We start from the raw sequence: 15,098 nt of genomic DNA on the forward strand, positions 1-15,098 counted from the left end.
GAGAGAAAAGGAGAAGGGAGGAAGGGAGGAAGGAAGGAAGGAAGGAGAGAGAAAATGTGAAAAATGGTCTTAAGTTTTTTCTTGTTTTTTTCCCGTTTAGCTTAATGCTAAGACAAGAAGTCAACATTTGACTTCGGAAAACATGTCATTCTGCAGGGGCAGAAAATTATTTAAAACCGACACCACAGTTGTAAAAATCAACACATGCATCTTAACTCTCATTTTCCCGCCAGACACAGCTTGACTAACCGACCGCTTTTAAAAGCTGGGGAGTATTTTATTTTTATTGAAAACAATGGTTAAAATTAAATCGGTAAGATTGCGCCGTGGGTTTGGGGGAGCGGAGAAGTTATGGATTCTCACCAAACCAGGTATCCCGGTACGATTTAAACCTTTCCAAAACGCATCTTTTGTGCAGTACGCAATTCCACGCAGTTTTTTTTTTTTTTAAAAAACCCTAAATTTTGTAAACAAAGCAACGGTCGGATAATCCTGCCGCTATGCCCTGCCAACTCTTTTCAGAAAACAAGGTTTTTGTTTTCATGGTTATGTTATAAGGAAGCCTTGGCCGCGTAGTGTTTCCTTCCCAGCATAACATGAGTGAAATCACTGGAATTTTTTGGACGAGGTCTTGGATCTGCAAAGATGTCGTACAAATAATGTACTAATTCTTTCAGCCATAAATATTTAGAAAATCGTAATCCGATTACCCAGCCAGGCAATCAGACCCCATCTTTTTTTCTTTGTTTTTTGTAAAAAAAAATAAAAATTACTGGGGAAATTTCTTGAGTGAGAAAACCATGGTCGGAGCTTCTTTTTTCCTTTTTTTTTTTTTTTTTTTTAATGTGAATTAAATTGTATTAAACCGACAGCCGGCTTGGAAGCCACAAGGCGCTGTTTGTTTTCAAAATTCACTTAGGATTTTGATTTCTGCACTAATCTTGCTGCCGACTTGGCAGTCTTCTGTGGCAGGAGAAAAACTACATATTCATGAGCTAACAAAAATCCTGTTTTATGCACAGAGGTTTAGCTAAACGGCTTCCAGAAGTGGGAGAAGGGGGAGGAAAAAACAAACAAACTCAGTTAAAAGAGGAAAACTACCATCAGTTTCTAAATTTTGACTACAAGTCCTCAACTTCCAACAGTTGGGAAGTCCTCGACTTACAACAGTTTGTTCAGTGACCATCCAAGGTCACAACGGCACTGAAAAAAAGTAACTTGTGTCCATTTTTCACACATATGACCGTTGCAGCATATCCAGGGTTGCGTGATTTACATTTGGATGCTTGGCAACTGATTACATTTATGACGGTTGCAGTGTCTCCGGGGTCACGAGATCCCCCTTTTGTGACCTTCTGACAACCGAGTTCCTAAAATGCAGTGATTCACTTAACAACCGCCGCAAGAAAGGTCGTAAAAGGGGGCAAAACTCAACTTAACAAGTTTCCCACTTAGCAAACAGAAACGCTGGGCTCCCTTTTGGTCGTTAAGCCGAGGATCACCTGCCCTCCTGACTTTCCCCCCGGGGTCTTATCGAACAATTTGCAATTGTTTCACTTCCTAGGTGGCCACCTGAAAGAATCAATCTATTGTTACCCGGAAGCCGAAACAGCTTCCAGTTGAGTTGGGAGGAAAAGGCAGCACGGGGGGCGATGTCTGTTTCCCATCAAAAGTCAGATGAAGAGAACGAGACCCACCCAGACGTTGTTTATACCAGGCCATCAATCAAACTCCCTGGCTTACCACCGAGAGGGACGATAACTATCTCTGCAAGCGAGGGACAATGCGGGGAATTAAGAGAGCGAGCAGGAAGCCCGGCCGATGGGGGGGTCCCAGCAGAATCTCAACAGTGCCCCCTACAGGAACAATGGGACATCGAAGGAGGGAATCCGTGGACTGGTAAATCCAGGAGTACCCCAAGTCTCCCTTCATCTCACAAGGACACGGAAAAGCCATAGAACCAAGAGGAGAGAAGGTTCGTAGATCAGCGTTAGAAAGGTGGGGTCTCTAAGCTGGGCTGTTGCCTTGCAGAGGTTTCGTGACCCAAGTAGGTAACCTCTTCAGGGGAGAATTATTATTATTATTATTTACAGATTGTTAGAACAGAATAGAATAGAACAGAACAGAATGAAGAGGAAATAGAATGGAGTGGAGTGGAGTGGAGTGGAGTGGAGTGGAGTGGAGTGGAGTAGAGTGGAGTGGAGTGGAGTGGAGTGGAGTGGAGTAGAGTAGAGTAGAGTAGAGTAGAGTAGAGTAGAGTAGAGTAGAATAGAATAGAATAGAATAGAATAGAATAGAATAGAATAGAATAGAATAGAATAGAATTCTTTATTGGCCAAGTGCGATTGGACACACAAGGAATTTGTCTTGATGCACATGCTCTCGGTGTACATAAAAGAAAAGATACGTTCGTCAAGAATCATAAGGTACAACACTTAATGATAGTCATAGGGAAACAGTAAATATAAATCTTAAGGATACCAGCAAAACGGTTAGAGTCATATAGTCATAAGTGGGGGGAGATGGGTGATAGGAACGATGAGAAGATTAATAGTAATGCAGACTTACTAACTAGTTTGACAGTGTTGAGGGAATTATTTGTTTAGCAGAGAGATGACGTTCGGGACAGTCGGAGTGAAATAGCACGACTCAAAAATAATGAATAGTAATTAAGGAAGAAGGCATAATTGGGCCTAAACTCTCTCATTAAAAGGGGAAAAAAAACCTCTTTAATTTCCAAAGGAGAGAAGTATTCAGTCAGCGCAGGACTAGCCCAGTGGCACATTAAGGAACATAGATTTAATCTCTGGTTGGGAAGACACGAAGCCGAGATCAAATAAACCACATTTCAGCTTCTGAGTTTTGACTCACTAAGTGCACTGTGATGAAGCAACCACGGCACACTGTATTTTACGTAAACCCAGATAACGAAAGGACAGTACAGACGGTCCCCATTTAGTGACGGACCCCTACGACGACTATTCATAAGTTGTGATGATGAAAAGGTAACTGTGCAACCAATCCTCGCATCCTGACCTTTGTGAGTCTGTAAAGCAAAGCTGAAGTAAGATCGTAAGCACATAACTGTGCTTTTACTTTGCTTTGCTTAGTGACCAAGTTGCCAGTCCCTATTGTGGCCGCTCAACAAGGGCCGTATAAATCTGTTCGCTGAGTTACAGAGCAGTTAAATTACCGTTTTTTTTCCCTTTAAGTTTCTTGCTTTTAACCGAACTCACGCCACAGAAGTAAAGTAAAGTAAAGGGGGAGGAAGTGACACTCCGTTGCATCATTGTAAAAATCTTGAAAGGCTTTCAAATAGGCATTTTTAAAAGCAATATGGTGCCCTGAGAACATCCGAAGATCAAACATCCATCTCTCCTGGCATCCAAAGACCATCCATGATGCTCAAATGGCCATCTCCCCCATCCACCCCCGCGTGGACCAATCAGGAGAGCCTTACTTTGCATTCGACCACGCTCTGATCCGATTCGCAAGTGACGTAGATTTCATCCACTGCGCGCCTTAGGTTGTCGAAAAGGAACGCCCAGTATCGCGCCCGGAGGTCCACTTTCCGCGGCTGCCTTGTCTTGGTGGGGCTTTTATAGAAGGCCTTCTCCCCGGAGGCTGGCGGGATTTTGCAATCGGGCGCCGTGCTCTGCAAAGGAGATTGGAAAAGCAGGCACGTGCGCTAAATGAAGTTTCCACTGTCTCTTTTTTAAAGGAAATCTCAAATTGTTCAGGTTTGCCCACGAGACCAAGCAATTAACCATGATTTGAGAAGGATCATGGATCACCTATATTAGTGTTTCTCAAACGTGGCAACTTTAAGACCTGTGGATTGAAGACCTCCCGGAACAAGGCACGGGTTTGGAACAGAGTGGTATTTTTCGAAGTTGGCCGCTTTAAGATGCATGGACTTTAACTCTCAGAATTCCCCACGTGTTGAGAGTTGAAGTCCACACGATTTAAAGTGGCCACGTTTGAGATACACTGATTTCCATCAAGTGAATAATGTATCGTGGAGTTTCATGCAAAACTATCAGCTAGAGAGCTTTGTTTTCACTGCAAGTGGAGACTTAGCCCTAATCCAAGTAAACAAGTCCCATCACGGTTTAACACAACGTATGAATCCAGCTTCCTTGGCTTAATTCAGGGGCTTTCAACCTTGGCAACTTGTGGACTTCAATTCCCAGAATTCCCCAGCTGAGGAATTCTGGGAGTTGAAGTCCAGAAGGCTTAAAGTTGCCCAGGTTGGACATCCCTGAATGAATTAATAGTCCATAATCAAACAATCACAACGCACGATTCCCAGTCCTATGTTTAAGCACACCAGGGCTTATTTTGGCTTAAGTGCAGAGAGGTTTGTTTGGTCAAACGGCTTTCAAATTGATTATTTAAGAAACTTATTTAAGATTATTTAAGAGCTGGCTCCCTGCGTGGTCTTAACATATGGAAATTAATCTCCTGTCAGCTGGCCAGGCCTGCTGTTGCAAGACCGGCTGGTCTCCGGAGGATGGGTGTGCAGTTTCCATTAGGGGCATTTAGTGATCATTTTACTGAGGGGCGCTTTCGTTTTGTATTTAATACAGCGCAATTATTGACGCTGAACAGTTGGGCATTTGTGTTACGGTGGGCCTTTTTCACTCCCGGGGTAATTCAAAATGCTAGTATCACTGGCTCCCTCTTCCCAAGGGAGTGTAAAAGTACCCTCAGCACATGTGGATGCACTTTTGAAAGAGTTATTTTTTTTCCTTTCTTTTTGGCTGTTCATTTAAAATCTACCCCTCCCACCCGTTAGCTGCCCAGGCAATGTAATGCTTTAGAACAGGGGTGTCACACTCAAGGTCTGGGGGCTGCCCTGGAAATAGCGCAGGACTGGCCTTTGGTGCCTCTGCCAGCGAAAATGGAGCTTCGGGGGGGGGGGGGGGCTGTGTGTGGCTCTCCCGAGCTCTGTTTTTGCTGGCAGAGGGTTACAGGAGGTTATTGTAGCCGAAAACGGAACTCGGGAGCCCATTTATGCTGGCAGAGCGCTTGGTCCACCATAAGAGCCCCCCACATGGGTGATGTTGAGCTGGCCATGCCCACCCTGGCCACGCTGACCCCGGCCCCCCGAGGTCAAACACAAGCCTGATGCGGCCCTCAATGAAATCCAGTTTCACACCCCTGCTTTAGAAGTACCCTGTTTCCCTGAAAATAAGACATCCCCAGCCCAATGGGGCTTTTGAGAGCATGTGCTATGCTAAAATAAGTCTCCACCCCCCCCCGAAAATAAGCCTTCCCCGAAAATATTTAAATGCAGAGCTGAGAATCAGGTAAGATGGCTAGAGGAGCCCCATCTTGCTCCATGCGCCCCAAAATAATAAGACTTCCCCGAAAATAAGGCCAGGTGCTTATTTCAGGGTTCAAAAAAATATAAGGCAGGGTCTTATTTTCAGGGAAACAGTAAAATGTGACTACGTAGGTGTATTTGACCGTTTGCGGTTTTCTGGAAATTGGCGTTGTTTCAGATGCCTGAATGTTGAACAAAACAGCATGTACCTGTTTGCTAATTTTGTGTGTTCCTTGGTTTATCCTCTTTGATTTTGCTCCCACCTGCCACTTCGGTTTTCCTGTAAAAAGACGAACTTCTGTTAAGAGAAAGAATTTTATTTCTTTAAGGACTCAGGAGTGGAGATTAGTGCCCTTATCTCTGCCAGGCTGTTACCAGGGTTCACCGGTGTTATGTGTCTTTTCTTTTAACTGTGACTTGTTCAACAGGCCACAATGGCCTGACATATGTAACACAGAAGCCATTAATCACAGCTTAGAACTCGGGGTTACCCTGCACCAAACCAAACCAATAACAGCAAAGACCAGCAGAGATGAATTAGCACAGCGTTTCTCAAAGTTGGCAGCTTTAAGATGGGTGGACTTCAAACTCCCAGAATTCCCTTGTCAGCTGACGAGGGAATTCTGGGAGTTTGAAGTCCACCCATCTTAAAGCTGCCAACTTTGAGAAAAGCTGATCTGGTACAACGTCAAGTACATACCCTCCTCTTCTTTGTTCTCCAGTGGCACGCTCCAAGCAATCAAGTTCCTTGCAGTGCGACCCTCCTCCGCTACAATTTTCCTGACTTTGTCATGACTGTTAGAGCGTTGGAAAGAAGCCTGCAGAAAGGAACAAAGGTTTCAGATCATCGCACCCAGCCTGATTCTGAGAGTCACAGAAATTCACAGGTCGTAAACTGGCTATAAAATTCCCACCGCTGAATTAAAGGGCTGGGCTGCTTCTGTCTTAAGAGGCCTTGGAACCCCAAAAAGGAGCCAGGAACAGAAACCTATCACCAAAAATGACACCCAGGCCTAGGCCTACAACCAGCTCATGATGTCCTGGGATCACAAGAGCAGAGAACTTACATCTCCTCTTGGTGTGGCCCGATGTAGCACATGGCAAACTTGGGAAGAATTCACCCTCACCTGAAAGAGAATCATCTTGGACGGAGTACCCAAATATTTTTAGCCTTTCATTACAAAATAATGGAGTTGGAAGGGACCTTGGAGGTCTTCTAGTCCAACCCCTTGCTCAAGCAGGAAACCCTATACCATTGATGGCTAACCTTTTCCGGACCGAGTGCCCAAAGCGCGCCTGAACCCCTAAAATGCAAAGTGCACGTCCTCCCCGCATGCACGGCAGAGACCCGAAGACTAGCTGGCTGGCGGGAGGCCCGTGCACATGCATGGCGGAATTGAACTGGGGCGGCGGCTTGTGTGTCCACAGAGAGGGCGCTGTGTGCCACCTCTGGCACACGTGCCATGGGTTCACCATCACGGTCCTATACCATTTCAGGCAAATGGTGTCCAGCCTCTTCTTTAAAACTTCCAGTGTTGGAGCGTTCACAACTTCTGGAGTCAGGCCATTCCACTAATTAATTGTTCTGTTAGGAAATTTCTCCTTATTTCTAGGCTGCTTCTCTCTTTGATTAGCTTCCGTCCGTTGCTTCTTGTCCTGCCTTCTGGTGCTCTGGAGAAGAGGTTGACCTTCTCTTCTTTGGGGCAGCCCCACCAGCTCCTTGTTGGCTGGTGAACCTCAAGTGCAAGGGCTTCAGTGCTTAAAAGCCTCGGTTTCCCCATCGTTAGGGTGAAACGACCCAGATCTACAAGCGGCTGGTCTTTTTAAAAGAAGTTTTCAGGGGGAAAAAAAAAGCATGGCAAATGTAAACAGTGCGAGGTCCTGTGGTTTGTAAAACTCTGGCAAAGTGGTGTGCCAGATTCTGAAAGATGCATTAAAACCCTTGCAGCCGACCACAGGGCAAATCCAGAACAGATCCTTTCGCAGATGACAATTTTCAGATATGTTTGTAATGTCAGAGGAAAAAAGTAAAACTTAAAAGCCCAGTTATCAGAGGCAATAATTCATGTTGCTCTTCATGATGTACACTGTGCACTGAGAGCATAGGCACCAAAGACAAATCCGTGTGTCCAATCACACTTGGCCAATAAAGAATTCTATTCTATATTCTATATTCTATTCTTCTCTTCTCCACCTCTTCTCTTCTCTGATTGCGGAAAAACAAAATTATTTAAAGAGGTGACCCTAAGGGCATTTCCATCAAATGTCGTATTTTCTCAGGAAATGCTATTTCCAAATTTGCTATTCTACATTTCCACGCTTCTTTGGCGTCAGAGAAATGGTCTAGGTTCATCTCTTAAGTTAATTCAGTGCATACTGTTGCATGGGGGAGACATCGCTAGTAAAAAGCATACAGAAAAATATTTTTACTGTTATTTCCTAGCCGCCTCCATCTGTAAGGAAACCGGATCCCTTTCGATGAATTTGGGAAAACCAAGAGTGGAGCAGTTAAAAAAAAAAAGAAAGGTTCAAACAGCAGCCACAACTATAAATTGGAACCTTTTAAAAATGTGCATTGATGGATCAAGACAAATCATTCTCAATGTTTTAGCACATCCCTTACAAATATAACTATTTCAGTTATGATAACTGCACTGGATCAAATTCTTCAAATTCTACATTGCAGGTAGTCCTCGATTTATGACCTGGGGATTAGAATTTCCATTGCTAAGTAAGGTGGCTGTTATTTATATTATAAATTATGTTACTTATGTTATGTTATGTTATGTTATGTTATGTTATGTTATGTTATGTTATGTTATGTTATGTTATGTTATTTATATGAGTTGCGCCTGATTTTACGACCATTTTTGCCATGGTTGATCACTGAATGACTGCAATTGTTCAGTGATCCGTGTGGCTCTTAAGCGAATCCGGCTTCTTCTGCTGACTTTGTCAGAAGCCGGCTGGGAAAGTCTCAAATAGTGACCGTCATAAGTGCATGCCAGTTGTCAAGTGTTCGAAGTTCGATTGCTTAACTGTGAGGCTGCTACAGCAGTCGTACCTGCGAGGATCAGGCATGTTACTTTTTCAGTTGTTAACTTCGAACGGTCACTAGACAAACAGTCGTAACTCGAGGACTCCCCGCATACAGTCACAGCGGGAGAGGAAGCCTTTGCACATCGCCCAACCGCCAAAACATGAAGAGGCTGACCGACTGTCAGGAGGGAGGACTTACCATCATGTTATATTTCTCCTCTGCGTCAACAGATTCGCTGATCACATTTTTGGCTGAACCCATGAAGTCGTCATAGCTGTGTTAACATACAAAAGACAGGCATTTTTAACAACAATGAAACAGCCGTTAACGGTATTTTCTTGCCGGGACACGGAGCCGTCACAGAACATTTACACCAAAGGCACAGAACCTCTCCGAAGCCTTGGCAGCAACCCATAAATGGCCACTCTTCATTTTGGTTGGACTGCATTTTAATCACACCGAATTAATTGAAATGTAGACGATTCAAAAACGAGGCTCTTGCTGTGACTTTCCTACGTTTGGATTGTTCAGAAGTCCAGCGCATCGCCTAACCCTCGGCTAGCAAAGGGTTCCGAGCCTTTGGTGTCCACCATGCAGTGAATTCAATTATTCTGCTTTGCTGGGGAGCAGATAATTCCTTCAGACACCACCAAACTAACACCACATGACTTTTAAGCTAGCATTATTGGGGACTTGAAGCCGATGTTGTCGAGACAAGCACAGCTGAATGGTCATTTCATTCCTTAAAGGCTTTGTAGGCTATCTTGTGGGAAACCCGAAGTAACTTCACAGGGAACCTTTGGAAAACACTTAGCGGCGAGCAGTGGATCGCTATACTGTTCATTCTTACAGAAATAACACGTTCCTTTTTTCCTTTTGCACATGGCAACGGCCATGGACCGTTTAATAAAAACAGTCTTAATAAAAAAGCAGCAACGGGAAAAAAAATGGTCACTTTCACGACAAAACTTCACTGATCCCGTGAATCAACAATCGAATGAACGTTAACGTAAATAAAAGTAGGTAAGCCGTACAGTCAGCCTGTCTGAATCACGGGCAAGTTCTACAAACAATAAAGCAAAACGGTGTCATATTTAAAAGATGCGCAATCCTATTGGTCAGGCAGGAGCAACCGTACACAACGAAATATGAATGGCCTGGAAAATGTTCTTGAAATGGGTTTATAATTAAGCATGTTGATAAAAGGAGCTTTGCTGGCTGAGGAATTCTGGGAATTGAAGTCCACAAGTCTTAAAAGTTGCCAAGGTTGGAGACCCCTGCATTATTTGACTTCTGGGCAGAAATGACATCGGGAACTTAATTTTTAACTCATGGAAAAAGCACATTACTATGGCATTGGCAGGTACACAATACCTTTAATTCTGATATTCTGAATGGAATCATCCTCTTTTTATTTATACTAATCTTGCTTTTATTTTGCCATTTCAATGACCTCCAGGGGATTTTCCATTCCACAAATGGAATTCACCCTGTTCTAAGACTCAAGTGTTTATTGTTTATTTCAGAATTTTGTAGTAATATAATACAACAAGTCAATACATTGTTGAGACTTGAGTTTTATTTATGCTGGTTTGCATTCTGGGGGAGAAAAAAAAAACCGTCTATAAAATGCAACCATCTATAACTGTTTTATGTCAGCATAAGAAAAATTTTCGAAACTCTTAAACTGCAGCAAAAATGAGGCTAGGCAATAACAAATCTATGTATGAGTGGCTGATTTGTTTGGGTTACCACGGTTTCCTTTCTTCCTTCCAAAACGTGAGTTTGCTTAACTTTGCTTTTTTTTCGATGCCAAAACAAAATCAATTCACGTTTGTTTATTTGCTTGCAAATATGTTTCTACTGGTGTGGCAACCAAGCTGAAATGCTACCCTTAAACCTCTGTTTCCCTTTAGCTCAGATGCTCTCTCTTGCTGGAAACATGTCTATTCCACCTCCCATCCAATCAGATGACAAGATGACATACAATGTCAGAGAAGATTATTTTTAACTCAAATACAAAGGGCCACGAGACTTGAAGCCTTTTAAAAACCGGATACGCTAAGAGCAAAAAAAAACCCAACAGCCATGAATGTCGGACAAGCAATTGCCAATTTTGAGGGCAGCTCAAGACGTTGTGTAGACTAGACTGAAAAGCAGAATTAAATGGAAGCGTCTCAGCCTAAGCGTCAAGGCGACTGCAAAGCGGGCATCAGGCATAATCAAATTTGAGCGAGGGCATTCCGGATCCCTCACCACTGAAGAACACGTTTAGATCTTAGGAAAGGATGCCACATAACCCAGTTTACAATCCGCAGAGTCTCTGGTGCTCCCTTAAGAGCCAAGGACTCCACGGTTCAACCCTGAGCTGCAGAATTATCTCTTTTATTAGAGTTTTAAGATGGACCTTTGCTTATAAAATGCACGCCGCAAATTAGGCCCAAAGACCCTCCCAGTGTTCTGCCCCAGCTCCGGATTCTCAAGGATTGTGACACACATCAACGGTCCTTATCAAAGTTATAAAGTACCAAGAATAAACGAAGTCCGGCAAAGGTTGGCAACCAGCCCAGAAAACAAGATACGATAAGACACTCACTCACCAAAATGCTCTGTAATAATTACACATTGTTTCTAGCAAGAAATTACTAGCTGCCTGTGACTTAAATAGGCTAAGGGAGTGGCCAATTATCCTCAAGCCTTACTCTCGAGGAGACCTCCTCCTCCTTAGTAGCCACTCCTGCCTTTTGGCAGCCCTGCATGCTCGAGCATTGAGGAGAGGCTCCTCCACTTTGCTCTCTCCACTTGAAGGAGCCTCTGGAGGTTCTGAAGGCCCAGGCTGAATCTCTGCCTCTGGCACCACATCCTCTTCAGCCTCCTTGCTGTCCAACCCGAGCGCTGGCTGCGCAGGCTGCTGGCGTGACCCCACACCAGCCTCCTCGTTGTCGGGATTAGCCACGATCTGCGCAGGCCGCTGGCGGGCCACAACATCCAGAGGGAAGAACAAGGACTGAACCATGGTCAACATTCCAGGATGGAGAGGGCTTCATCACTATTTTCTTGTTATAATTTCTCCTTCGGTCAAAGAGGACTAAACCCAAAGGCACTAGATGAGAGAAATACCACTGTACAGGTAGTCCTTAACTTACAACCGTTCATTTGGTGATGGTTTGAAGTTACGACGGCACTGAAAAAAGGGACTTGCAACCGTTTTCCACAGACAACCATTACAGCATCTCCATGGTCACGTGATTGAAATCGATGACTCATCTGTCTGAAGTAGTGTAGGGTTTCTTGCCTAAGCAGGGGGTTGGACTAGAAGACCTCCAAGGTCCCTTCCAACTGCTAGTCTATTCTATTCTATTCCATTCCATTCCATTCTATTCATATTTATGACGGCCGCAGTGTCCCGGGGTCACGTGATTCGCTCTTGCGACCTTCTGACAAACAAAGTCAATAGGAGAAGCCAAATTCACTTCACAACCGTGTTCCTAACTTAACGATTACATTGATTCCCTTAATGGCCGTGGTGAGAAAGGTCGTAAAACGGGGCAGAATTCCCCGAACAAAGGTTTCGCTGAGCGACAGAAATGTTGGGCTTGTCAATTGTGCTTGTTAAGTCGAGGACGTCGTGGTACTAACTCCACAACTGCAGTGATTTGCTTCATGACAGGGAAGGTCGTAAAAACGGGGGCAAAACTAGCAACCGCCTCGCTTAGCAACGGAAACGAAGGGCTCGACGGTGGTCGCACGTCGAGGAGTACCTGCACAGCAGCTTTGACAGCCCAAAACGGTCCTGGTTTTGAAAGAGAAATGGCCACAGGATGACCTTCTAGGAATGCCCCCCCCCCACTCCCAACTACCAGGTGAGGCATGACCATAGAGAGAGACAACCATGCAGGACCATGATGTGGGAGAGCTGTGGAAGATGGCAGAAGGCTGGGGAAAGGCACCTGTGGCAGTGGCCAAAAACATGCAGGGAGCCGGGGGGGCAGAGCAGAGAGAAGCCAGAAGGGTTGGGGGGGGGGGCAGAGCAAAGCTAGCTAAAGAGGAGAACGCCGTGCAGCGGGATGGCCGATTTTGCCCCGGTGACACCACCACAAGAAGCGCGCAGACTCTTGAGAGCGCTACACCAATGTCCAGTTAATTTAGGAGAAAAAGAGGAGAAGTGCTCTTCGTACCATGACGGGCAAAGTTATGTCCTGTTATTGGACTTTTAATCCTGATAAACTGTGCAGCCACTTTGGGGGGGAAAAGAAAAGAGAACATTACACAGGGTGAAAACGTTCAGCAGTTAAGACACAGAGTCACACAACCCTCGGGGAAGAACCGGTCCTCCCGTGCCGAGTTTGGAAAGCAGCGTTTGGGGGGGGGGGGTTGGAGGAGGATAAATAGGATCCCTTGATCCCTTGGCCGTCGGGATCCCATCAACCGTACCTCGGCCGTCGACTTGCATTGCTTACCACAGTGGAACGAGGCGTCAAACATCGCCGTGAAAGTTTATAGCAATCCCTGGGCAACTGGATCCCACTAGTTTTTTAATTGCTCGAAACTTGCCTTTGATTTCCATGTCATTGGGAAAGGCAACACAGGAAAAAACAGGTAGTCCTCAACTTACAACCGTTCGGAAGTTACAACGGCACTGAAAAAAGGGACCCAGGGCTGTTCTTCACACTTTAAGACCGTTGCAACATCCCCACGGTCACGTGATCAAAATCCAGGCACTTGGAAATGGACTCATATTTATGACGGTTGCACTGTCCCTGGGAGGGGCGGGGGAGGGGAGTCATCATCTGACCGCCGTTTCTAACCTTCCCAGCTGGCTTCCGACAAGCGAAGTCAATAGGGGAGCCCATGTTAACAGCTGCGGTGATTCACTTAACAGCTGTGGTTAAAAAAAGGGCGAGAAATGGGGCACAATTTATGTAACGGCTGTCTTACTGAGCAATGGAAATTTTGGGCTCAGTGGCGGTCATAACTTGAGGACTACCTGTAAACAACATTGCAAGGAAATATGATCCAGGCTATCCCAGAATTAGAATAAAGTGAAGACGTTTTTGGCGCTCTCTGATCTTGGTGGATAGAATGAAGTGCCATCCCATAATAGGCTCGGGATTCATGTATGGAAAGCATGTAAAACCTGGAAAGACTGGCAGAGCTGGGGGAAAACCATTCCCCAATTTCATTCTGATTTTCCACTGGGGTGGGGGGGGGGGGGAAGAAACCAACATTCTTGTCAATTTCGCCCTGGAGAATCCTGGCCAAATTTGTCTCCAAGGTAGTTTATACACTGCTCAAACAACTAAAGGGAACACAAAACTACTGTATGTAACGAACAAAGTATTTAATAAGGCTATTTCATTCATTCAGATCTCGGATGTCTTCTGCTTGTGTTCCCTTTATTTTTTTGAGCAGTGTATATACATATATGTGTGTGTGTGTGTGTATATTATATGTATGTATGTATGTATGTATGTATGTATGTATATGTATATGTATATGTATATATGCAAGTCTTGGTGTATTCGGTTCACCAAGACCCGAATGTGTATGTGTGTGTGTGTGTGTGTGTGTGTGTGTGTGTGTGTATATATATATATATATATATATATATATATATATATATATAATTTATATTTCACTGATAAAGAAGTAAAATGGTATAAAATGGTTTGCCGTGAATGCGACCCTTTGAGGGCTCCTGGATTGGAGCTGAAAGGCGAAAGGGATACTTTAGGCTCCCTCCCACATCACATGCTGGGGTAGACCAGGTGCCTCGATAGAAAAACACTATATATATTGTTTTTCTATTGAGTGTTTTTCTATCGAGGCACCTGGTCTACCCCAGCATATCTATATCTGACTCCTTTTACATATATATATCTATATCTGACTCCTTTTTATAAATATGTTTATATTTCTATGACTCCTTTATTCATTTTATATCTATATCTGATTCCTTTATTCATATATATATATATATACATATATATATATATATATATATGCATACACACACCAAATATATTTTACTGATAAAGAAATAAAGGGAGACTTTATTTCTTTATCAGTAAAATATATTTGGTATAAAAATGGTTTGTTGTGGATGCAACTGCTTGAGGGCTCCTGGGTTGGAGCTGAAAGGCAAAAGAGAGCAGAATGCTCTCTCCCACATGTTGGAGTAGACCAGGTGTCTCGGTAAAACACTTAATATATCTATCTATGTATCTATATATATATGTGTGTGTGTGTGTGTGTGTGTGTTTTCTGAGGTTTTCGCGGGTGTTTGTATGCAGGTCTTTGGTTATTCGGGTTTTCTCCCACGTAAAATTGGAGGTTTCTTGGCAACGTTTCGACGAAGTCTCATTCGTCATCTTCAGGCTGGTGTCTTCGGCTTCGTGCTTCTAGGAGCAATTGCTCCTTCCTGAAGATGACGAATGAGACTTCGTCGAAACGTCGCCAAGACACTTCCAATTTTACGTGGGAGAAGACCCGAATAACCAAAGACCTACATATATATATATATATATATATATATATATATATATATATATCTACGAAAAATATATATATATACATATATACATATATACATATATATATACATATATATATATATATAATCTTTTTTCGTAGGTCTATATGTGCATTACTGTTCTAGCCAGGGTTTTTCCTACGTAAATCAAGATGTTTGTATAGCCATAGTTAAGTGACATCCCAAATCACTATTTT

General features: G+C 43.8%; 1 protein-coding gene across 5 annotated transcripts in view; it reads right to left on the bottom strand.

Annotated features, from left to right (window-relative positions):
• SCAPER (S-phase cyclin A associated protein in the ER) overlaps positions 1-15,098 on the bottom strand; it is a 114,579-nt gene that overhangs the window by 97,978 nt on the left and 1,503 nt on the right. For 4 of the 5 annotated variants that reach the window (XM_087878119.1, XM_060689483.2, XM_087878120.1 and 1 more), the window contains exons 2-5: positions 8,568-8,643; positions 6,030-6,147; positions 5,539-5,609; positions 3,461-3,655 (exon numbers count right to left, since the gene is read on the bottom strand). In XM_087878119.1, the coding sequence (XP_087734245.1) occupies positions 3,461-3,655; positions 5,539-5,609; positions 6,030-6,147; positions 8,568-8,643 (460 nt within the window). Of the gene's footprint in view, positions 1-3,460; positions 3,656-5,538; positions 5,610-6,029; positions 6,148-8,567; positions 8,644-12,547; positions 12,608-15,098 lie in introns of all 5 variants that reach the window. The other variant, XM_087878121.1, reaches the window with a different exon arrangement.

This window comes from Pantherophis guttatus, chromosome 13, assembly GCF_059756535.1.
Source record: "Pantherophis guttatus breed Tessera chromosome 13, ASM5975653v1, whole genome shotgun sequence".
In the NCBI taxonomy this organism is placed as follows: Eukaryota; Metazoa; Chordata; class Lepidosauria; order Squamata; family Colubridae; genus Pantherophis; species Pantherophis guttatus.